Here is a 26,284-nt window from a genome sequence, read left to right as displayed (position 1 = left end):
ATATTAGTGAAATCCTCTCTGTTTGTCAAGACTACTAAAACTTGTCTGAAAAGGAGCATTTAGAGCAGCCTGAAGCCTGAGAGTTTGGCTCACCAAGATCACTTCTACATACGCTGATCTCTTTATTTGAAACTTAAGCAGTGTTTAATATGAGCATCCACCACTGTAACAGGATATGTGACAGAAAATTAGCACAACAGGTTCAATTAAAGCCTTGAAAGGGACTCCAAAAACTGTTGTCCCTAGGTGTGGTTGCACTTGTGCATATTAAATTAACAGTATATCCTTTTCATGGTTCGTACACTGTCACGAACTGAGCTGCAGTTCTCAGTCTGGTGTGCATGATTAGATTTTTTCTACCTAGTACTCACAAATATTGAAAAATAGACACTATTCAGGGAAGCTAGAAAAAAAAGACAAAAAGAAAAGTCCAGTTAGTCTATTCTTGGATCTTATCCTTTTCTGCACACATGGCATATTGATCAGGATTGTTTTTAACAGACTGCTGTGAGGTCCATTAACCTATGGTGATGACAAAGCATTAAGAGGCTAATGTGTCCCTAGGGACTATAAAGGGCCAAAGAAGGATGACTGGGACAGTTCAGCAGACAACACTGCTCTGCTCCTTTTATTCGGAGTATTATTAGTTTAAAGCAATGATGCTGATGGCTTAAAGTCTCTCAGGAAGATCTAATAATAAGATTTCTGTGCCTATTATACAGTAAATATCAATGAAAAGCACTCCATTGTGTTTTGTACAGTTTTATGTCCATATTTATGTGGATTTCATGCTTTAGCTAATGAATTTACACCTTAACTGACCAATAACATCCCTTTTTGGCTTTATTATTTACAATCCAAACACACTGATGCTGAAATTGTCAGAACTAGACACAACTAGCCAGGACCAGCTGTGAATTATCCAATCAGTGTGGAGCCAATATGTATCACATTAGTCATAAACTTTTTCACAAGTATATTTTTTTTAATCTAAATAAAATGCAGAGGTAACACTATATAACCGGGTTAATAAACAGTAAATTAGAAGGTAATTAAAATTCATTAATTTTATTAGTTAATTTACTTTTCACAAACAATGAAATAATAATCCATAAAACCATAAAAATTGTCAAATAATTGGTTTGTAAAACAAACTATCAGAGTAACTCTCTGAATAATTATTTAAAATATACTTGCTGTAAAAGAAAAAAGCATGCTGACATATAACTGATGATGCATTAATGGCACAAATCGAAAGACTGGGATCTGGGGCCTGCAGTTTGTGTCCTTTTTCATTCACTGTTTAGTTTTTGACATGTGAGGAATTCAGTTGCCCTCATGTGCCACAACATGTATTTCAGGGCCAACACTGAGGAACACCTTTGATGTTGTAGAAAACAGAGCATTTCATTTCAAAAATCACACTAGTAACAATAAAAAATATATAGATCATGGTATATAACACATTATGTGCAGATATCATCAGAACGCTATCTCCTATAAGCTGTGATGCAATAATAATATATTCAAAAAGTAATTAGTTTTCATTTAAAAAGCTGACCTACAGTTAAACTATAGCATCAGTGATGACTGCTAAACAATATTATTGTTTATGTACAAGTAAAATACAGTAAAGTACAGTAAAAGTGCTATTTACTACAGCTTACATAACTATCAGTTCGCTGTATACTGGCGCTGGTTACTAATGTTGAATGAAAAACTGATATGAAGCATGAGACACTGTCTTTGTTTAACCTTTGCCAGCAAGAGAGTAGCTTTAGGCCTCATATTTCCAAAGATAGAAACGCTGAGCAACATAGCAACACTGCTAATTATCCTGAGCAGTCAGATAACTAGGCAAGTTTAAAAATACAAGAACAGGCACCACTTTAAATATGAAGAAGTCATGAAAAAAAATATATAACAAATATATATATATATATATTAGGGGTGCAACGATACTCGTATCGATATTGAACCGTTCGATACAGTGCTTTCGGTTCGGTACGCATATGTATTGAACAATACAAAATTTTTAATTTATTTGATCAACTTTTCTTCTGACGATGCTGTCTGTGTTGAGAGCTCATTGGATCTGCGTTCGACTACTCCGCCTAGGCTGCACTGTCAAGCGCAGATCCACTGAGCGTAGCACAAGCTAGCAAGACAGAAGCTAAGCTCGTTGCAACATGGCAAATTGAACCTCCCCCATCCTCATTCAGATCTGGCCTTTGGAACTATTGTGGTCTTCATGTGAAGAATGACCCTGAAGGTAAGCACGTCATGGACAAAAGTAAAACAGTATGTCGGATGTGCCACACAATGCTCAATTACATGGGTGGGAACTACTGCATTAGCGCAATTTGCTCGTTAACGTGTTGACGCTGTCCAGCCCCACGCACGGGGCGATCCGCGGTAGCTCGTCAACGGAGATTTGCCATGTTGTGGCGTTAATGTCATTTCAGATTAACGCTGACAGCACTAGTGGGAACACAATGAATATGACTGCACATTTACGCCGACATCATCCTAGTGCAAAGACAAGTGGAAGCAGACAAAAACAACAAGCACTAGTGATGTGTCGGTGGCGAATGAAAGGGGATCTTTGACGTGAACGACACGAGCCGGCTCCCTATCGCAAGCCGTGGGGTTTTTTTTCCTTTTCTCACGCTCTCTCTCTCTCTTTTTCCGCTTCACTCAGCATGTGAGCCTTGTGCTTTGCGCTGGGAAGAGAGGGGAGGGGCGGTACTTACACTCGCAGTAGCACAGGAACAGAGCGGGAGGAAGAGAGAGAGAAAGAGAGCCAGGGACAACAACGTCACATTAGAAAGGTATAGTAATCATCCACATCCAATAAAGGATTCAGAAAGTTTATTCATGCAGGCCTATATGACAGAGAATGTGCATCTTCTTTTTGTTTTCATATTTTAATTTATATTTAATTGTGTTGTGGTTTGCAGTGTTTTGTGTTGTTTCAGTTTAAATTTGTTTAAAAGGAAAAAGCTGAAAATTTAAATAGTTAAAAGTTGAACTGTGACTAGTTGGTTTTTGTATTATATGATTTAGGCATGGATATGATTTATGTATTACATTTTATGTGGAGTGAATAAATAAAAGTATATTTACAGTGGCCCCTAGAGACAAAGTACGTATAAACTTCAAAACACGTATGAACTCTGAAGTACGTACAAATCCTAAAGCATGTACAAACTCCAAAACACGTAAAAACTCCAAAACAGGTAAAAAACATAACAGAAGTTGTATAAAAGGCCCCAAAGTTCATATAATAGTTTTACTGGTGTTTATAAGTTTATATAAGTTCATGTAATGTTCCGTCTTCTGTCAGTTTGGGCCAGCCCACCTTCTAGTGACATCATCCGGTTAGTAAGGTGGGCAGTTTAATGGCGGCTGGGCAGTGTTGGTCCGGAGGGGGTGCACTGATTCCTGGGGCATGTTAGGTGTGCGTAGGGTTGCCAACCGTCCCTTAAAAAACGGAATCGTCCCGTATTTCGAAACAAAAGTACACGTCCCGTATTGAGCTAATAAGGGACGCACTTTGTCCCGTAATATAGTGAGAATCAAAAGTAGTCTATAAATGTTAATGGAATTAACGCTTTGTTTGAAAACATAATTCCCAGCCCCTCTCCTGCTTTGTGACCAATGAGCTGACAGCACACTTATGACAATTCGAGTATGACAATTCAGATTATCTCATTGGTCGAGGAAAGGTCGCTTGCGGAGAAAATACCGGAAGACAACAGATGACCACAACAACAAGCATGGCCAACAGGGAAACAAACGCCGACACTGCGGTGCACGTCTCGGATGACAGTACACCTAAAGCTGGGCAGACACTGCGATTTTTTTCAGTCACGTTATTCAGCTCTTGCTCAAACTGCACGATTGACTCGCAGGGATTAGAAGTTTGCAGGTCACGATGCAGGGTCTCACACTATACGGCCCGATGCTCTGATGCGACCTGAGTGCTCACACTGTGCCAACATAACATGAAGGTTATAACAGAAAATCTGTCGCTCGCTCTCTCTGTCTTTCACTCACACAGACACACCACCATCAACTTTGCTAAATTGCTAATGAAAAACATGATCAGGCAGCTGTGATTGAGCAGCAGTGTAAATCCAACTATTTTCACGGTTGTTGTGGTCGTGATAATTTTGTGATGCCACATCGAAAAGGCTCGGATGAGCTTTCCAAAGTTCTACAAGTGCCTCCATCACTTGTGTCCAGATCACACGCTGCACAGCCGTGCTGCGCCGTCTTTTTCACCGATGTTTACGTGTTTGCGCATGAGCAGTGTGAGCGGCTGTGGTGACACCCTCACGAGCGATTGATGATCGGGAGCTGGTCGTGAGGTGTTAATCGCTTCTCGTTACCCCACGTATACTACACGATGCACGATGAAGGCCAAAATCGGGCCGATCACCAAATCGGTCGCACAACTCAAAAATCGGCTCAAAATGGGCCAAAAATCGCACAGTGTAAGCCCAGCGTTAGAGCAGCAATGTTTGTTCCCCTCAGAGAAAGAAAAGAAAAAAGGCTGCAAAAGTACAGGGAGGACTGGGAAAAGGAAAACACCTGGCTGGGAAAGTGCACGATAACACCTATAAAGCGCACTGCACTGTGTGCCGGCGCACTTTTTCCATAGGCATGCTTCTAGTGGTGGGCACAAGAAGAACATGAGGGGCGTGAAAGCTCGGGGAACCCTTAACCAATTTTTTGTCCACCAGGCCACGGCAGAAGCAGATATGGTATGTAAACACTGGTTTGTTGTTAAGGTTAATATGGGCATGTGCGGTGAATATCAGCGCTATGTGGCCAGAAGTGTGATAATATCATTTATTTTGTGTAATAAACAACTGCAAGGATGGATGATTACAACAAATAGATGAATAATACATAAAAGTAATACATAGATGAATAATGATGATGAGTTAAGGTGCGTAATCATGGGAACAAGCGGGTTTACAAACAGGAGCAGCTGATTAGCATTAGAAAAGCTGAAATAATACCTCAACTGAAGCCAATTGTACTAAATGCACTATATGTGCACTGTTACAAGAATATTTTTCGTTCTATTGCTTTCTATTAATTTATATAATTTTAAGTTAAGCAGGACAGAGTTCTTTTAAAGAAAGATTTACTTATATTCTCAAAAGTTAAGCATGACAGGCTTCTGTTTAAGAAAGAGACCTGTTTTACTGTGTTAATGTTGTCATTTTGAGCTAAAAATAAATGGCTAAATGATCATTTGTTTCCCATATGGTCATATCACAAAGAATATGCATCTGCTTAAATCAAATTCAAGTCAAATGGTTAAAAAATAATTTCACACACACAAAAAAAGAGCTACCACACTGGGAAGGGTGAAGACAACTGGGTTGCCCGGCCCTGGCCACGAGGTGTCCCTTATTTATTTTTCAGGGAGTTGGCAACCCTAGGTGTGCGTAAATGACAAGTGAGTAGTGACTTGTGTTATATTCTGCCCTTGTTTGTGTCAGTACTGTAGTACGTTACCATTTAGGAGCTAATGTAGTCCATAGTTGGAGCTGTAGGCCACGCATGCAACGCGTGAGTTCACCCTCATTTCATAAGCTAATTTATGTTGTTAGCTTACCCCGGTTTAGCTTTGTTGACGCATGTACGGTCGTTCGTATGTCCATAATGTCGTTCCTGTGTTATCAGACCTTCTCTGTATGTTGTATGTGATGCTTGTGATTGTTTACTTTGAAGTAGCGGAGTTTGTAGCGAACAATTAGGTATGTGGATTAATAAAATAGCGAACGTAGTTTGACCGGAAGTATAGCGTCCCGCTTGCCCTTCACAATAAGAGCATTATAGCGGATTATAACGGGGGATGCTTTTATTTTGTATAACTACCGGAAGTAGTTCCTGTGTACTGACGGTTGCTTAACCTCGCACTGATGCTATTTAGTTGCATAGTGTGAGCAGTTTGAAGTGTATTATATTTTTCTGATCTTTATATTTGATAATGTTAACTATGTTGTATTATGTTTATATTTGAGTATTTGACTTGTCTATTATCTTTATTGATTGTTATTTCCCTTGTTTATTTCCTTGTAGGAAACCACACACACACACACCCAGACACACACTTATGTACACCCGCTGTGTTTACAGCCCCAGAAATTAAGTGGTGACAATAAAGTGCCTCAAACGGAACCTCAAGCTCCCTCCTTCTTTCGTACTCTGGGACAATTTGGCCTTAAGTGGTGTTCTGACCGACACACCGGGGTGACCGTAGTGCTCAAAGACTGAATCAGTGCCACAGCCGTGCCTATCTTTGACATCTCCACTACATTAATTGGTCCTTCGAGCCGGAGGCACTAGGTTCGCCTCAGAGATGGAACCAGGCCCAGAGTACGAGGCTCGTGGCGCACACCCCAAACGACATGCTCGCCCACCTGTGCGCTACGCAGATTATGAGGTGGAGTACCCAGGCTACATTAGCCAGGCATATAGAGAGGATGTAGAGCTCAGACACCAAGAGGACAAGGCCAGGATGACCTCCCTCGCTTCCCCCTTTAGCTGCAACCTAGCCAGCCCTCAGTGGAGGCGGGATGCTATTCTCCATGAGACGGCCTCGCGCTATGGAGCTCAGAGCCAACAGCACATTCAGGAGAATCAGCTAGCCCCCCAGCTGTATCCAGAGAGATGACATGGGGAACAGGCCTATGATCACTCTACTCCTCTACCCTTCGTGCTCCCCTATACACATCCAAATAAGGAAATAAGTGCAGAGTTAGAGGATATCCGTCAGGAGCGCCACCTCATCCAGCAGACCCAGCAACGTATGTCATCAGATCTGGTCGAACTCAAGGCACTGCGAGCAGAAATGAGACAGTTAGTGGAAGCTGTCCAGAGCATGCAGGGCCCATCTTCTCTCCAAACCAGTAAGTTAATGCAGTCACCGCTACCGGGTGATGCACCAGAGATTGAGGAGGATGATGATTGGCCTGCCCCACCACCGTGGCCAGATCCAACTGAGGAAGCACCACTGCCTAGTGACCCACCAGTGTTGAACCCCCATCGCCAAGATGCATGTGTGTTTCCAGCCATTAAGACGGAGGCAATGGCAATCCCACCTGCTAATATGGTCGTGGACCACCCAGGACAGAGTCTGTCATCAGATCCTCCACCAGCTCTCAGGTTTCCAGATAAAGCCTCCCATAATTCACCTCCCTGGTTCAAGCCGGTTCATCTCCCACCTCGCTCAGGCAGTTTCCCACTGGGTGGGTCCAAGCATCCGCGCGCCGCCTATGGGGACAGTAAGACTGAGCATGGCTGTAATCCAGCATCCCCTGAGCAGCAGTTCAATCTGTCCTCTCCACAGCCACTGCCGGACAGACCAAATCCGGGCAGGACTCCTATCACCTCAGAGACAGTTTACCGTGGTCCCCGCCCAACAATTCCCAACTTCTCCAGTCGAGACCCTAGTGAGTTTGCTAGGCTTAAGATGGCATTGGGGAATCTTCTACCTGAGGACGCGACTGAGCTGTTCAAGTATCAAGTGTTGGTTGATCACCTGCACCTAGAGGAGGCCAGATTAATAGCTGATGCTTACCTCAACTCTACCACACCCTTCACTGATACGATGGAGGCCCTCAATGACAAATTCGGCCAGCCACATCAGATAGTGCTGAGGCGTATTGCTGCGATGATGGACTCACCTGACATCAGGCGTGGAGACGTCTCGGCATTTGAGAGATTTGCCCTCCAGATACAGTCACTGGTGGGGATGTTAAGGACACTAGGCCCAGAAGGAGAAGTGGAACTACACTGTGGTTCGCATGTTGCTCGTCTGCTTAGTAAACTACCCCCCGAGCAGAGAGCAGAGTTCCGCCGCTGCATGTTTCAACAAGGTGTGAGTATGCATACCTTGGCAGATCTCGCAGGGTGGCTTAAGTATGAGTCCTGGTGCCAAGACTCTGCTAGCAGTGAAAGGGACAAAGGAGAAACAGTGGTCCAGGCCTGAGGTGCGCCAGAGTAAGAGATCCATCACAGTCCTTCATGGTGCAAAGGAGGTAACGACGAATCCACAGGCTGTGAGGCCAGGTGGTGTGGCCAGTAAGAACAAGCCATACTGTCCATTCTGTAACACGGAAGAGCACTATCTCAGTCAGTGCACAATGGTATCCAAGTTGACAAAGGACCAGCTAACAGAGTGGATAAAGAGTAACAAGAGGTGCTGGCGCTGCGCACGGTCACACCAGGCAGCCCAGTGCAATCTGAGGAAGACTTGCAGCCTCTGCCAAGGGAAGCACCTGCAGGTACTGCATGATGTCAATGTTAGAACACCTAAAGGGTCACTAACAACAGCGGTGGTGAGCGGTGACTCGAAGGCAGCAACCGACGTCCTGTATCTAGACAGACCCACTGAAGGCTGCAAAGTCCTTCTAAAGATCGTCAAAGTCTGCATTCATTATGGCAAGCGAACAATCAGCACTTATGCTGTACTGGATGACGGGTCAGAGAGGACAATGCTTCTGCCAGAGGCTGCCGAGAAGTTAGGCATGCAAGGGATCGCAGAGGACGTCCCACTGCGCACGATTAGGCAGGACGTGCAGACTCTCAGAGGTGAGTCAGTGTCGTTCTCTGTTTCTTCTCCATCAAGGCCCAGGACCAGGTTCAAGATTGCTGGGGCCTTCACTGCTGCACCCATCGGACTTGCAGGCCACACTTATCCCATGGAGCAACTCAGAGAAAGGTACAAGCACCTGATTGGCCTTCCGATCCACACCTTGTTAAATGTGAAACCTTTGCTACTCATTGGCAGTGACCATCCCCATCTGGTTACCCCTGTTGAACCAGTCAGGCTGGGACCTCCAGGAGGGCCTGCTGCTATTCGTACCAGGCTAGGTTGGGCGCTACAAGGGCCAGCAAGTATAGTTGGCCAGCTTACCCAACCGCAGCAGTGCTTGCTGACGACTGTTGCACCTCAGGTCAGTGAGTTAATGAAACGTGGAGAAACTGTGGCAGGTCGACATTGTTCCATTCCGAAACGAGAAGCTTGTTACTCGTTCAAGGCAAGACCAAGAGGCCATATGCATTCTGGAGACCAGAACTGTCCGAATAGAGGTTGAAGGCATACGTCGCTATGCCACCCCACTGCTTCGCCGGAAGGGGATGCCTCTACTGCAGGCAACTAAAGATGCCGTCATGCCAAGTCTACGAGGTGTGGAGAGAAGGCTGGCCAAAGACCCAGAACGAGCTGAAGCCTACAAGGCGGAGAGGCTGATCCTACAGAGGGCCCAGATGGATAGTTTCCCGGAGGAGTACAACCTGTTGAAAGTCGGTAAGCCAGTTCCCAGGAGCAGTCGTCTTCTCTCTCTGTCACCCGAGGTGGATGAGACCAGACAGCTCATTTGTGTTGGAGATTTGGCTCTGGAGACACTCCATCCGATTATCCTGTCGCCCGTAGAGGAACACCTGCCGAGTTGTTTTCAGACCAGGGGACCAACTTCAGGGGAGGTGAGAGGGAACTGCGTGAGACCTTTCTGAAGATGGCCCCGGAACTACAACAGCTTCTAGCACCCCAGAGGATCAGCTTCCACTTTAATCCTCCAGGTGCCCCACACTTTGGGGGAGCATGGGAAAGGGAGATCCGGTCGGTTAAGTATGCCCTCTATGCCACCGTTGGTGCTCAGTCAGTTCCAGAAGAAGTGCTTCGCACTGTACTCATCGAAGTGGAAGGGATACTCAATAGTAAGCCCCTGGGGTATGTGTCTTCCGATGCCAGAGATGCAGATCCAGTGACTCCCAATGTTCTTCTGATGGGGCGGCCGGATGGATCGCTACCTCAGGTAGTATACCCAGAGAGTGAGCTGGGTATATATATATATATATATTTATATATATATATATATATATATTAATAAGGAAGTCAATGTAAAAGTGAGTCACTAAAACTGTCTACAGATGTTTAGAGCTAAACATTTTGAGACCTTTTTCTTTTTTACACGATTTCTTTTCCAAATAAGATAGGCTAACCTGTACTGGTTTAAATCCTGTCCGATATCTTGCCTGTTTTTCCCTGCATTATTTCACTTCTGTATAGCAGCGTGATTATCTCAATAGGTGCAGTGTTATTATCACGGACAGGTGAATCGAGGTGTAATAAAACAAAATGATCCTTCAACAACCAGCTAGTTGGCGGACAGTGTGAAAGAAAGAGCTTCATGAAGAATTCTACACTGGTTGTCTTCAAAGTATTCAGTGAGCTGACAGAGCAGGATGAAGAATGTGCAGCAATTTCATGTTAATTTATTTGTTGTCTCATACTCATTCTGTGCCTGTGGCAAGCATCAGGCAGATCCAACAATGCAACTGTCCTCCTGTCATCCACTCACTTTTCTTATTTCATGCTCAGCTGGGAAGCCATGTTGTCTCTGTGACTGTGGTATCTGGCATTCAATCAAAACATCTGTGGGGCTGAAGCTGTTCTTCTTCAAATTACTTATTTGCATGTTTTCTTGATTATTTTCCTGACATGTGAAAAGTGCTGTGGAGATTCCTGCAAAGAAGCAGAAATCCTTCGGTCCTTTCACACCTTTATTCTTCTCATTTCTGGTCTTTTTTTTTCTAGCTTGGGCCCTTTTTCAGCCTCTACTATTTCTTTATCAGATTCCCTTCCTCCATAATTACCACTTATTAATTTTAAATGAGAGCCCTAACACGTTGCATGGTTTTAATACAGCCTGTTAATATGAGAGGTAATTTATGGGCTGTGGGTGGGATGGAGGGATGACGGAATGACTGTCGTCCATCACAGAAATCATTATAGACTAGAAGCTCTCACTCTCACTTTATCTTAGAAAAAAGCTCTTGCTGACTCCTTAGCAGGAACTGATGATACGCAGGTGAGTGTCAGGTAACCCTCAAACAGACCACATATGAAAAAAGACACTCATTTAAATGTCTTTCTAAATTATCAGTGTGTTCAACTGTGAGAAGAAACCCAGAGCAAACATATTTCCCCATCTCTGCTCACACTCTTTCTCTTCTTCCATTCCACAATTTCCTTTCTTCTCCTCTCCACTCCTGTCTTTGTGTTACATGCCCCATTTCAGAGGCTTTTCAGGGGCTGAAGTGGCGCTTGGCTATGCTGAAGTGTCTGCACTGCTGTGCCTGAGCCTGCAATTCACTGACTATATATATATGTGTGTGTGTGTGTGTGTGTGTGTGTGTGTGTGTGTGTGTGTGTGTGTGTGTGTGTGCCTGAGCCTGCAATTCACCAATTTCACCGCTAATTAGCCCACAAAGGCTACCGGCAGGGAGGAGCAGAGGAGAAGGAGGGAGAAGAAGGTGGAAAGGGGTGGCATACACGGGAGGTCCAGGCCTGGTGGGGGTGGTGATGCTGGCACAGCTGAGACACATGGCACGGGACCAGACAGACATCTTTGTGTGTGTGTGTGTGTGTGTGTGTGTGTGTGTGTGTGTGTGTGTGTGTGTGTGTGTGTGTGTGAGGGAAAGAGAGAGAGAGAGAGAGAGAGATGGTGGAGAGCATATGTGTTTCTGTGAATCTGTAGCAGTGTGTCAGCACATGTATCCCATGGTCATTCTCTCCTGCTCTGGTGATGGCTGGGTTGGTTGCAGCTGTAGTTCAGCAAGTCTTAACTCCTGAGGCTAGTCCCAGCATGCCCAGTAGTCCCACTATGCCCGTTGGCACAGGCTACTGGTTCTCTGCCATCACTCTCTCTCTATCTCAGAGAAAGGAAGCGAGCAAGAGAGAGAGCGAGAGAGGTTCGCGTCCTTCTTGCCAATTGTTTTACTACACAGCAGACAGGGGCCTTCCAGGGAGGCAGGCTGCCTGCCATCAGAACTGTGGAGACTGTCCAGTGTTTTTATTTTTGTTGTTTATTTGTTTGTTTCTTTCATTGTGTTCTATGTGCTCTGTGTATTTCCACATGTACACACATTTACATGTCTATGCAACCTAAGATTTGCACAGTATGTGTACAAGCTGTTTATATTTGCATACAGTATACAGTTCTAAACGCACACAAACAGACACACAATATGTGTGTGTATCTTCTCGTGCATGTGTGAATGTTCATACTGATATGTACGCAAACATATGCCTGTGTTTGTGTACATATGGATATGCACACAAACATATACTCGGTCCCTAAATAATTGAACAGTGACTTTGTTTTTATCATTTTACCTCTGCATGGCATCACTTTAAATTTGAAATAATCCAATCAAGGTATGACTGAAGTGTAGGGTATCACCCTTAATTCAAGGAGGTTTATAATTATAAATAGAGGGATTATGTTTAATACTTGGATGAGTGAGTGGTGGAGCAGGGACTGGAGCTACGGTTCATGTTGTTGCCCATTTCCTGTCCAAAGACATGCATGTTAAGTTAATTGGTGATTCCGAATTGGCTGTAGGCATGGATTTAAGTGTGAATGGTTGTCTGTCTCTCTGCCATGTAATGGGTTGGTGCCCACTGTCCCGCTCCAGCATCTTGCAGCCGTAGTTGGTTGCATGAATGGTTGGACGGATGGCCAACGCTGAGGCCAGGTGAGTGACTTTGACTTAAGAAGCTCTTAGATTGCTAAAGCTTCATATTTTATACCACCTGCACTGTGATATAGTGCCTTGTTGGTTTTGGCCATTTGACAAAATCGGAGAAGAAAGTAAAGCCCTATGTAGAACAATCAATGTTGACATAGGAAGTAGTATTGTCAGGACCCAGGCTCCCCAGTGGACTGTCTCTTTTTCTCTGCTTGGTTTCCAGATCATCTGTGGCTGGGGCTCTTGAGTCTGTGCCAATCAGGGGGCTCCTACTTGAGGCATGGAATGACTGCCAGTCATCACTAAAAGGTTGATCTACACTGGAAGTGAAACCCTGGCTTCTGAAACTCAGTCTTCTTCTCGAGTATTTCCTGTGGCATCACCTTAGTGTCTTTTGTCCTCCCTGTCCTCCCTGGACTCCGGACATATTTTTAGCGTGTTCCCTTCATGTCAAATTAATTATGGTGGTATAAAGAGAAAAAAATATGAAAAGTCACTGATGGCAGATGGATGGATAATTATGAAAAGAGAAAAGAAATAAATGTATTGTTTAATAGTTACTTATGTTCTTATTGCTACATGTCAATACTTGTATGCAATAAAGGTGGTGAAGTATGGGGGGGGGGGGGGGCATGTAGGTCATGTAGAATTTATCAATAATGGCAAGTACTGCAATAAAAACATGAAATATTAATATAGATATAGATATGTTAGAATGAAACAAAGACAGGCAGAAGGAGAAAAAAAATCTGGCCTTGCTCATTACCCTGACTTTTGTATTAGAAGGTGAAAGAGATGAGATGAAAGAATCAAAACACAGAAAGCACTGACAGTAGGGAGGTAGGAAGGAAGGTAGGTAGGAAGAAATGAGAGGGAGAGGAAGGGAGGAAGTAAGCCAGGTAGGTAATGGTATATGAGTAATTGCATTAAAGGAAGTTTGCTGATTGACAGTTTTCAAAAGATGCCCATTTAGCAGACTGGAGTAGAAAGGGGTTTGTGTGTGAGTGACACCTTCCTTGCCCTGTCTCTTCTCCGTGCTCACAGCTGATGGATTAAAGCTCTGGACAGGTTTCGGCCCTATTGATCTTACCTGCCACGGCTGCTCACATCAGTTGCTGGAGGAGGGATAAGACGGGACAGAGGGCAGCGGGCAGCAGGAGGGTTGCAAAATGTTTTCACACCTACCTGGTTTGAACCTTATTTTATGTGAACTTGGGGCGATTAATCAGCATTTTATTCCAGCATTAACTGTTTATCTCCAACCAAAAAAAGTCTGTAAATTCAAGTGAGAATAGGGAAGTTAATGTTGTTTGCAAGGTTTGAGCAGGTGGAAACATTTTGCTAATTAGGTGTTTCTGGACTAAATGAAAAACATCTTGTTTGCTACTTTTTAACAAGTCTGTGAAGGCTACATGGAGCCATAATGAGGTCATAATGCTACTTATCAGCATGATTATCTCTTTGAATTCATGATAATAAAAAGTCATCCTCCTACCCAAATAAAGACACAGAACACAAAACAAAAGTCTGCAAGCAGTTCTGTGAGGCTTTGAGTGTTAAAAAGAAAATTCTAGCATGCTGATATTAGGTAGTGTGTGTTTACAGAACCCTGTTCATCATTTTAGTTCAGCATATCAGCGTCCATGTCACGACAGATAAACTGAAAGATATGTTTGGCCAACTTATTTTCTCGCATTTCACTTTTTTGGTACACTTAAAGATAACTGAGTTTAGTTAGCGAATGTGAAAACACCCGGGGGTGACGTTTGTCACCACAGATTCAGTATCGAGACTCATTTCATGTGGTAGACTATCACCATCCTCCATGCTGGCTTATCTAACTAACTGATAAATAACACAGTCTGTCACAATGATAACAAGGTCAATTCAATAGGCTGACCAACAGCAATGTTTTCCCCAAAGCGTTGAGCAGTCACATCTGATGCCTGCGCTGACCTCCATGCTAATGAACAAAACACAGGAGAGAGAGGGAGAGGGAGATAGAGCGAAAGAGAGAACAAATGAATATGAATGAAAGGCAAATCTATCAGAAACACGCCTCCTTTAAATAACCCCCTCCCTCGTTCCCCTCCTCCACTCCTTTCCTCACGCTCCCATCCCCTCCAACCCGTTATATTTTATTCTCCAACGCGTGGTGAATTTAATAAATATATGCAAATGTGTGCTGTGGAACATGACGAGTGTAAATCAGGCGAGGATGTTCTTTGAGCGCTGCTGAGATTGAGGCTGAGAGCTGACCCTGGGTTAATCATTTTTCACTTCCCTATCGCATTCAGTTCTGCTGCCTGTGTGCATGTGTGTTCCTCTGTGTGTGTGTGTGTGTGTGTGTGTGTGTGTGTGTGTGTGTGTGTGTGTGTGTGTGTGTGTGTGTGTGTGTGTGTGTGCATACGTGTACAACTGTGCTTCTTGCATATGTGTCCATCTGTGCTAGGGGCAATACACAAGGCATTAAAACTTTGTACACACGATTGTATTTACTTTAAAAATTTATGCAAAATGATGCTAGCAGTTTCAAAATCTAAAATCTTAAATCTAAATTTTGTTTTTTCACAAGTTTACTTTAGATTTATTTCCATAGAGGTATATGCTGATTAATTATTATGCTGATATTTAAATAATATAGATTTTAAAGAGCTTTAAAGTAGCAGTGAAAGGTTAGAAGATAGTAGTGCTTTGTCATTGCTTCTGGGCTGCACATGCTTGGAAATGGAATAATCTAAAGCAGTTAGATTCACTAACTCTTTGTGTCGACTCAAACTGTCATTGTCATTTAATCCTTTTGTTTTGCCCTGTTTTGTTCATCTGTGGTTAGACTGACAATTGTAAACGATGCAATGTTAGCGCACTATCAGCGATCTAAATGGCCCAGGTGTGTAATGACTGCTGCCTCTTGGACTCGTGCTTAATTACTTTTCTTACATTTCAAGCCAGCAAAAGCGTTAACACATCGTTTTCCGGTTTGACAATGCAATGCAACCATCACACACTGAGATCTATTTCACACTGTTGTTTGGTCCAACTGTAAGTGTAGATTAGTATTTTAAAAGTACCAGTAGCACTGGACAAGTGACAGATTCATCAATGACTACTCCAGTTGAGGTTAGATATTAATTAACATCCTCAACCTTGCATAAAGGGACATCCCCCATCTTACAGATTTGATATAATTAACTTGCATTTTATCAAAATGCGGCAGTTATATATATAACTAAGGTGAGATCAAAATCTTCAGCGATTACACCAAAGGGCTACCTCGGGAGCTGAAAAAAATTAAGTCGACACTGAAGCCACAAACTGCAGTTTCTCTAAGTGTCACTTGAGGTTGGCTCTAAAAGGAAGTCAGTCCCTACAGACTCACATGTTAAAATGTTCAACTTTACAACACTAAAAAGTGATATAAAATATACAGATATTCTTTTTTATAACTCATCCACCTGGTTACTAGAGTTAAGGGACACAGGCTGCTGCATATTGGTGTCTGCTATGTCTCAACTCCTTTACGAATGTAGCTTGCTAACCCAGCTAGCGTATAGCTAATAAGGCAACCTTTTGGATCCAACAAAAAAACCAACAACAACAACACTGAAGCTTCAAAATGTTGAGGCCAAAACCAGTTGGAGATGCCACAGTAGCCATGTCCATGTTTTATACTGTCTGTGCTACATGTTAGCAAAAAACGCATCAGATTCATGGGTTTCAGTCTCTTGTGTGCAATTTCAGAGAAAATACAAACAAATCATCACAATAGTGTAGTAGTAGTGATTAGTAGAGGTTCAGAGGAAGACCATATAATGCATTAACTCAGAAATCATCATAAATAATATAAAATACTACTATCAAATCTGTTCTCCTGGTTATGATTCTGGCCCTGTTTTCACTCAAAACCAAACATGTTCTGTTTTATTTACCATATTCGTTGACATACTGAATGACATGCTCAACTTTTGCAGCTGAAATTTAAAAAAATCATTGCTCAGGGAAGACAGTGAAAAAATATGTCTTGTGGGTCATCCTATTTTATTTTATTTTTTAAGCCAGCCTTTGGTATCGTCAGAGCTTCAAAGGTTGAAACTGAATGTTAAAAATAAAGTTGCGGGTGTGAATCATGCAAACAGAACCAAAATACACTTAGAATAACAAACTGACGGGTGGCCCCGGTGGCAGCAGAGACATTCAAAGAAGAGTTCTTGTTTAGGTGTCAGAAGTTTTAGTCTCTGCTGAGAACAGAGGTCACTGCTACTGGAGCTTTTGCTGCTTAGAAATTCATGTTCTAACTTTTCATAAATGCGTCTTCGAAACTAACAGAGACCCACTGTGTTCTGATCTTTGCCTCTTTGCTGTGCTTTTTTTTCTTGTGAAATGTAAACACATTCAAAGATGACATTCACTGGTTTGCGATTTGCTCACATCATTATTCACATCTGAGTCAGAGCCCAGAATTTATTCCCAACTTGTAAATGTCCAGCTAATGTAAGAACAAAAGTATCTATATTTAGGAGTGATCTTTAAGACGGGTGGCTGTCTAAATACATTCTACCTGTCATGCTTTACCCTATTTCTTGTCATATATATGCTATTATAGGGGTTGGTGGTCATGTTAAATATGGCCAAAGTTTCAAATAATGAGATCAGTGACGTCGGTGAGAGAGGATATCCCTAATATGGTCATCCAAGGTACACACTGACTGTGAACACAGAAGCCCCACCTACCTGCTGTTTACAAGGAGCAGCCGAAGAGCTAAATAGGGTTGTTTCAGGCAATAGATGAGCCCAGTATAAAATAAATAAGGATCATTCTGAACTGTTAATTGTACAAAGCTACTCTAGTCCAAGAATAAGAAATATGCAATTGACAGAGGTGGGACCAAGTCATTGTTTTGCAAGTCTCAAGTAAGTCTCAAGTCTTTATCCTCAAGTCTCAAGTCAAGTCTCAAGTAATGTCAGGCAAGTCAGAGTCGAGTCTCAAGTCACTGGTGTAAAAGTCCAAGTAAAGTCACAAGTCTGAAACTTTGAATTTCAAGTCCTTTCGAGTCTTTAAAAAAAACAACGAAAAAATAATGTTGCAGTTATATGCTAAATGTAAATATTAGACCATGTAATTTTAAAATCTGTGTTTTTCTCAAGACATGACAAAATAGTGAACTTAGAAAATATACACAAATTGTGAAATTGCACCTCTTTAAAATGCAGCTCAATTAAACCTAGCTCCAAGAATAATTTTCATCGACAGTTCTGAGATAAGCTGCATGTTATTCTTGGATGCGGTTGTAGGACCGGCTTTAAAATTGCATGACAAAAATATCATACACATTAAAAAAAACTGTATCACCAACATAGCCTGGACAACATTTGCTAGTTAGATGAAGTCAGCTATCTCATCTTAGCATATTTATATGCATATTTATAATCATACGGTTCTTGGAGTGAGTGCATACACTCATGAAGTTTAGTAACTTCCGGTCACTGCAACAAGCCCAGGTACAGTTTACCGACAGATGGGTGCAGGACCTTGAAATGCACCGTGTAGAACGAAAGACCATCGTACGTATCATAAGTTTACCAGTCTCACAAATTGTCGTCATAAATACACATTCCTTAACCGTTTATTAATAGGACCTTTGAGCTCAACGGTAATTAATTAGTAGTGGAAATAATTTCTGGTACCCATCACAGAAATGTAGCAGTGACAATAATATTGGATGCTGTAATCGTACTGGGCAATTAGTGATACAAAAAACCTGTTTTATCCTGTTCTAAAACAGGATAAATAAAAGTATATGTTTTTGTCAATGTACCATAATAACAGAAGCAAAACGCAATATTGTGTCAGGACAATTCACTATTTATGCACAATAAATAAAGGAGCATAGCGCGACAATTTCTGTTCAGCGCCAGACTTGCTTGTAACCTATATCATTAATTATGTTATGAAAATGACGTATTAACTACTAAAAAATACTGACCTTCGTGTAAATGCTTGGAGCAGACTAACCTGTGAGCTGGAGGGTTCTGGGACGTTATATTTGATCTTTGAATGGCTGCAATCCAGGCCATCCATCGCATCTTTGTTACTTCGGAAACATGGCTTGAACAATTTCTCTTCAACGACGTAATCCGATAACAACCGATCTCTTTACCCGTCGGCTTCCCGTGGCTGTCATGCGACCGGCTATTGCAGTTAATAATACAACGGCTTCTTGACATTTTTGTGTTTCTTTTTATCGCTGTGTGACTGATTTCAATTGAAAGCCTGCGTGCGCTAGTACCGCTTGCCATGAGTTCCCAGAATCCTTTGCGGTTCTACCCGTGAATGACGTCACATTTTCAATCTCTATATAATATGCATGTTAAATTTTATATTTGGGGTAAAATATCAAGTCTTTTCAAGTAAACCGGTTCAAGTCCAATTCAAGTCCCAAGTCATTGGTGTAAAAGTCCAAGTCAAGTCACAAGTCTTAGAACATTTTTTCAAGTCAAGTCTAAAGTCATAAAATTAATGACTCGAGTCTGACTCGAGTCCAAGTCATGTGACTCGAATCCACACCTCTGGCAATTGAAAATGAACTGAAGAGATTCCTTTAAAGCAGGGGTCACCAACACGGTGTCCGCGGGCATCAGGTCGCGCGCAAGGACCACATGAGTCGCCCATGGGCCTGTTCTAAAAATAGCTCACCATAACAACTTGCCAGTAAGCTGCATCTATTTTTTATTTTTTCTTGCTATTTTTTTTTTAATCACAATTGAACTTCATCAAAAACAAACACAACACGCCTCTCTGATGCACATCTGCAAGACTCACTCAGAGTTGCAGTGTCAAGTTATACCCCAGATTACAACACACTGGTGAACAGCATGCAATGCCAGGTTTCCCACTAATAGACAAAGAAAGCCATATTAGATGTTCTCAGTGGCAACATTACAGTGTCGTGTCAAAGTTGAATTTAATTATTGAAAAACAAATGTGTTTGTTAAGTGTAACATGTGACAATTTGCTTTAAAATGCTGCCAATTTAGTGAAAAGTTCTGTAAAATTTGAAAGTTGATTTTTGTATGTTACATACATACAAAAAAAATGTATGTAACAGTGCATGATTTGTTAAAATTTGTTAGTGGTAAGTGAAAATGTTGTAGAAGTGATCACTTCAAAATGTAAATACTATCAGAGATTTATAGAAATAGAGCGTTGCATATTCATATTTATCAGTTTCCTACCTTGTTTCCTACTTGCATAATTATGGTGAAAAATAATTAACATAATAAGTGTCTTTACATAGATGAATATCATTAATTATTAATGATAACACATAATTAAGTTAAATTGAGGAAATTTGTTACTTGAGAAGTGTATGTCAAACTGGTAGCCCTTCACATTAACCCTTTAAGACCTACCATAGAACCAAGTCCGCCAGAGCTTATATTATATTTTTACATGCTGTGTAGCCATTTTTGGGAGCATTTCAAGTTGCTATACATCAATACAACCATTATAGCCCAAACTTTAATAATATGTCTGCATTAGGTGCATAGTAATTACATAAATTGCAAAAAAGTGCAATAAACTACAAAAAAATTGAAAATCGTTTTTGTTTTTTTAACATATATTTCTAGTTAGAGAAATTTAAGAGGCTCATCCCTCAAAACTGTAAATACAAAAAAGTTGCACAAACTAGTTTCCCACCACAGGAAATTTATTTTGAGTGTCTTCATAGTTTTATTTTTGAAATACACCAATTTTTATATACTGCAGGAAAAACAAAAATAAATATTATAGTGCAAATTTGCAAAATAACAGCATATGCATCAAAATAAACTATTTCCAGCAGTGCAATATGAGTCCTAAGCATCCCAGAAACGACACAGAAAGTCATAAACTCAAACATAACTTTTTAAAACACAAGTATAGGCTCATAAGGCCCCGATCGTAAAAAAACTACATTTCCGCAAAATGACGTCACTTCCGGTTTCGAGCAGGTCATGCGGTCATGTGATAGTTCGCGCTGATGGACGTAGGAAGTGTTACAAACAGCTGATCGGATCGGCGAAGCGTGTTTCTGGAATATCATGTTTTTGTTGCTGCAAGTGATTTTTATGCAGTTTTTGCAAAGCTATATGTGGAAGGAAACTGTGACCGAGGACAAGCTGATGGCATAAGATGTAAGTACAACTCCTCCGGTTTCATATGCAAAAAAAATTATTGCGCTAGCTTACGTGGTTGCAGTGCTACCGGGATTTAAAAATAGTTACGCAAAATGGAGCGTGCCCGCTCCGATCGGCTGTAAAGGGTTAATCAGTACCCAAGAAGTAGCTCTCACTTTCAAAAAGGTTGGTGACCCCTGCTTTAAAGTATTACAAACTCAGGTGATGTTCATGTTGCTGTTCATATTTTCAATTGTGACACCTGTTGCTCTATTATTTGTTTGGTGTCACCTGAAGCTACTTGAAATCCTCCCACATCCATCACTCGGAATATTTTTCAGACAGACAGTTAAACTTCAGGGATATCTGTCTGTCATAGAACATCAGCCATTGTAACTCCATTTTACCTGCTTTGGTGCAAATGAAAGTGACAACAGGTGCACCGGAGAGGCAACAACAAGATAACCCCCAAAAGAGGAGTAGTTTTCTAGGAGACAGCCACCTTTTTGAAGTTATTTTGTTTGTTTGTTTTTAGTTCAAGTTTAGCTTTTCTGCTAGTGTCCTTTTAACTGCTGGTACATGAGACAGTACCTGCAGTGCATTCAGCTTGCACAGGTAGTCCAGCTCCTTCAGGAGGACACACCCATAGTGTAATTTCAAAACAGTTTGGCGTGTTTCTCATGGCTTCAGTCCAGCATTTCCTGGAATACTGTGATGAAACAGTACTCCTGTCACGGCTGGCGGAGGGAGCCGTGTGGTGTGGAGGAAAAGGAGGACCCAAGATGCAGCGAACTGATGACAGAGTGATGTTTATTTACAAGGTGGTGGTGGTGGCAAAAACAGGCAACTCAACATGAGCAATTACAAACCTAAACTGGGAGAAACTAAAGACAAACCTGAGACCATACAAAAGGGGTGCGGGGCAGAGAGACGCAGAGACAGGAACGAAACACCATAGAATGCAGAGCTACACGGAGGAACGCAGTGATACATGGATGAACGCAGACGAGCCGACAACGAACACAGACCGACACCCACTAAATATACACACACAAGGTAATCAGGTAATCACACACAGGAGGGAAGAACAGCTGAACCTAATACACCTGGGGACCGGAGGAGACAAGCTGAACACAATAACAACAGACACAGACCTTCAGAACAGAACAGGAAATCCAGAACACGAGCCTTCAAAATAAAACAGGAAACAGACTGATGTACAACACAACACGGGGACATGAACAGAGCACCAAGGACAGACACAGGTAGGGCTGACAATACACCAAACTTCAGGTTAACCCTAACTAATACAGATCAGAAAAAACGCAAAACGCTGGGTCAACGACCCAGGACCATGACAACTCCTTCCTTTTTTATCGAAAGACTGAATGTACTATATACAGTAAAAATCCCTATATAGCCTAATATTCAGACCAAAATAATGCAATTTGTCATTTTGCATAGTCAGCCGTTTTAAATGACCAGGGCTGACAGGCACATAATATCAGAATAATAGCTGCAATAGCTAGCTTCCTCCGAAGGGTGGCTGGCCTCTCCCTTAGAGATAGGGTGAGAAGTTCGGCCATCCGGGAGGGGCTTAGAGTAGAGCAGCTGCTGCTCCACATCGAAAGGAGCCAGCTGAGGTGGTTCGGGCATCTGGCAAGGATGCCCCCTGGGCGCCTCCTGGGCGAGGTGTTCCAGGCATGTCCCACCGGGAGGAGGCCCCGGGGCAGACCCAGGACACGCTGGAGAGATTATATCTCTCGGCTGGCCTGGGAACGCCTTGGTATTCCCCCGGACAAGCTGGAGGAGGTGGCTGGGGAGAGGGAGGTCTGGACCTCTTTGCTTAGGCTGCTACCCCCGCGACCCGACCTCGGATAAGCGGATGAAGATGGATGGATGGATGGAATAGCTGCAAAATTATTTGTTTAAATTAAACATGTTTAAGATTAGCATCACTTGTTGGTGCTATGCAGACATGAGCCTGTAGACTAGCAACATCTGTTTCCCTTTCCTCAGCATTTCATCACACAGCTTCACCAGAAATACAATTTGGATTGTATTGAAGAAGACGTTGTTTAGAGGATAACATCTACATTTTTTCTTTAATAAAACCAAAACCAACAGTCAGTTTGATCAACTAGCCAGCATTATTTGTACGTCCAAAGACTATTATATCTCTTCCTCAAAAACAAAACAAAAAACCCACCTCTTCCTTTATTATGATGGACAGTCATAAACACACACCTTTTTTGTCACAAATGCTCATAAGAACAACATTGTGTGGAGCTGAAAACACTCCCCCGCAAATGTGCTGCTTGCTACAGTTTCCATAGCATTTACTAAAAAACAACACTGACACACTGGCTGTAGTAGTCTTTCATAAAAAATGTTTAAAAAAAAAGATTTACATCACCAACAGAAATCTGTGGGCTTGAGGCTGAGCGACAACAAGAGGGTACGAGAGGTTGGAAGACTAATGATTTGTTGGGTTTGATACTTTTATTGGATTACTTAACAAAAAATGAAGAAAAAAAAAGAGTCAAAATCAAAAAAATTAACATGCTGGGTAATTTTGCTCCAACCTCCTTCATTATCATTTGCAGAATATGAACAAGTAGTTAATATTCATGCAATACTAGAAGGTAAAAGTGTTAATTTTACTATATCTCTTCTTTCTGTGATCATACATATGAGCAGGGTCTTCACCTTACAATATAAAGTGCCTTGAGGCAACTGTTGTTGTGATTTTGCACTATATAAATAAAACTGAATTGCACTGAATTTAAGTACACAGCCAAGTAACTAATGACATTAGACCAAGCGCACTAGTATAATACAAAAAGAGAAAATGTAAATTGTAAATATAAAACACTCAAATTGACTCTACGTGGCTTCTGTACCTGCTCACAATTAGTTTATAGAAAGCAACAAATCTATTAAAAGGAGCCTATTATTTTGAGAATGTACAGATTTCGATTCTTATGATAGTGAATCATCATACGAAACATACATATCAGCCTCCCACCTACTTTTTCAGATCTTCTGTTTACTGCCAGGAGCATCCAGTCAGGGTAGGAGATGGGAGCTAAAACAGCTTGTTTTATACAGAGGATGAACTGAAGGACTGAACAAAGATGAACTTGAACAGGGATTTACACAAAGCTGCTCCAGCAGAGTCCTAGAATAAAAATATGGAGTTGTAGCAATAAGTCCTCTTTAAATGTTTCTATGCTGCTAAATACAAGTTTGTAATGTGTTTTGTTTTGTAAAATTATGACATGTTCCCCTCAGAAAATGAACTTAAAATTTCTGAGGGGAATTTTTGTTTGTTTTTAGTTCAAGTTTAGCTTTTCTGCTAGTGTCCTTTTAACTGCTGGTAACATGAGACAGTACCTGCAGTGCAGTGCAAGCACTTTGCATTAAAGGTGTGTCTGTGAATAAAACTGAAAGGAGTTAATACGAGTAATAAAATGAACTAACAGATGCTCTCTTTTTCACCTTGTTATCAGCTCACATCATTGAAGCAAAGAAATACCAAGCAGTATAGTAATTTTCCTGCTAATGCTTTGTATCTCAGATAAAAACTAAACGGCGTGCTATTTGTTTTCTCCAGCTCTGAAACAAACTCTTCTAAAGGTAAACATCACCAGTGAGAAACACTTGAGAAAACCCTTAAGAGGCACATCAGTCCATGTGGAGCTGCTTCGAGTGAGGAGCACCCTCACCGTCTTCACATGCAGCACATTCCTGTCCTTCATTGATTGCTGGATGCCTCACCACAGGCTTTTCTCTGCTCTTTTCAAATGATTGCGCTTCTAATCAAACATAATTTACTCACTATCTCGGCCCTCTCCGCAGCCCCTCTCACCCCTCACTCGCTCACCCTCACCCATCCTCACCCCTCGCTAGACCCTAGCCCAGGGCCTGTTGCCAAGGCAACCGGGATCTCATTTCTGAAGTGTCAGTTTGCATTATTGTCTTCACGCTTTCCAGCAATAACCTCTCTTCTCTCTCTATCTCTCTTCCTCTCTCCAGTCAGTTTTTATGTTCCTGCCTCATAAACACACATATACATACATCCCCTACACACACCCACACCCACTCCTTGGTCTCATAGTGCTTCATTTCAGTCCCTTTCGACTTTATCCTTTAGTTATTTTGTCAGTGCTAACCACTTGAAATTCCAGTCTATTTTATCTTTGAAGGCTATTTGGGTTATATAAAGCAACGCAAACAAAACACGATGCACAGAGAATATTCTGTCATAGCGTAAAATACATCACCTGAAATAAGACCACACTGAACATCTGAGTGATTTAATTGGAAATCCTTATTTGTGGAATTTATTTCCCAAAAATGGGACCTAACACATAGATGTGTCCAAACACTGAAGCAGTTTTTTTGCTTTCTTTTGTTTGTTTTGTATATTTCAATTTGGAACACACAAATATATACTCAAGTTTACATGGTTTTTTTTTTATTTTTGGAGCAAGCTGGAGCACTTTTCAAATCAAGTGAAAAGTGTAGTGGTGGACTCTTCCAACAATTCCTGGACACTGGAAAACCATTATAAATTTGGTTGCTACAGTTCCTTCAATGGCCACTTGAGGCTGTCTCCAAAAGTGGGTTAATCTTCACTGATTCAATTTCAATGTAGAGTAATATGGTTCGAATATGGAGCATGAAACTGATGTGCTGCACACAGAGTTTATAGCTATTGCTAATTGTCAACCTTCGTCTCTTGTTAAATTCTCTTTTTTACCACTGGCCTGGAGGTGAGCCCATTTTACAAGCATAGTAACTCCATTATTGTTTGTGCAAGAGACAAAATTTAAGAAAAAGAGATGAGCTTTACAAGGCTATCTGGTCTATCATAGTAGCACAAAGCTATTGCTGTTCATACACAGACAGAAAAATCAGCTCCCCCTGGATTATACCGTGTGTGCTTTACATTACCATAACTCCTCAACCACTTGGGGCTAGAAAAATTCAAATGGTCCCTCTCATTTTACAGTCAAAATAAATCCAGGAAGGCTATCTGGTACTTGGATGATAAAGGGTTAAAATGCCCAACTTTGAAGGAGAAAATATTTTGTGCACCTGCAATAACATAAGTTTTTGTCTCTGAATCAATTTCTAATTTTATAACTATTTCTTTTTGTTTTGAAAGTTGCAGGTTTTGACTGGCAGCTAATTCAACACAGGCTTTCTGCTTGACCTTAACTCCACAAACTACAGTCCCTGAACTGGAACTCTCTGCTATGTTTGGTGCTTCTTGAAGCATTTTTAATTAAAATTGTCTGACATATTGGTCTTGTTGTACACCTCAAAAAGATGTTCTTTACTTTTAGTGTGTTAAATTAGTGGCCTGTTGGTTAGCACTAATTATCCATGTATGCTTGTTGCTCCCATGTAGCTGACTGACCGAGCTCGCTAGCTTTTACTAATAACAGCACTTCAGCTTTTGGTCCATTTGGACAGAATGCAAATAATGAAACATCAAAATAGTGAGTCAAAAAACCAGTTGGTGGCGTTACAGCAGATTTATGGTTGAAATACATTT

General features: G+C 41.6%; 2 protein-coding genes across 10 annotated transcripts in view; one reads left to right on the top strand and one right to left on the bottom strand.

Annotated features, from left to right (window-relative positions):
* The window catches only part of lhx5 (LIM homeobox 5), a 57,073-nt gene extending 51,005 nt beyond the window's left edge, over positions 1–6,068 (bottom strand). For 3 of the 5 annotated variants that reach the window (XM_082540936.1, XM_082540937.1, XM_082540941.1), the window contains exon 1: positions 5,636–6,068. The gene's annotated coding sequence lies outside the window, so the exon portion shown is untranslated. Of the gene's footprint in view, positions 1–5,535; positions 5,600–5,635 lie in introns of those variants that run through there. The other 2 variants (XM_082540939.1, XM_082540938.1) reach the window with 2 other exon arrangements.
* Positions 2,733–9,957, top strand: LOC309711002 (uncharacterized protein). 5 transcript variants are annotated; one of them, XR_014277865.1, is made up of 3 exons: positions 4,806–5,476; positions 6,103–9,334; positions 9,461–9,472. XR_014277865.1 is itself a non-coding variant. In XM_082540947.1 (2 exons), exon 2 carries the CDS (start codon positions 6,833–6,835, stop codon positions 8,012–8,014), a length of 1,182 nt encoding a protein of 393 aa, XP_082397073.1. In that variant the 5' UTR covers positions 2,733–2,831; positions 6,103–6,832; the 3' UTR covers positions 8,015–9,957. The 5 variants fall into 5 exon arrangements, 4 of the variants coding, with proteins under 4 accessions (XP_082397073.1, XP_082397072.1, XP_082397071.1 ...); XM_082540947.1 differs by lacking the exon at positions 4,806–5,476 and adding an exon at positions 2,733–2,831 and having other exon boundaries at positions 6,103–9,957; XM_082540946.1 differs by lacking the exon at positions 4,806–5,476 and adding an exon at positions 3,266–3,458 and having other exon boundaries at positions 6,103–9,957.
* The last annotated feature ends 16,327 nt before the right edge of the window (positions 9,958–26,284 follow it).

This window comes from Aulonocara stuartgranti (assembly GCF_965226115.1).
Source record: "Aulonocara stuartgranti genome assembly, chromosome: 7".
Taxonomy (NCBI): Eukaryota; Metazoa; Chordata; class Actinopteri; order Cichliformes; family Cichlidae; genus Aulonocara; species Aulonocara stuartgranti.
This window is presented reverse-complemented; position numbering and strand designations above follow the sequence as displayed.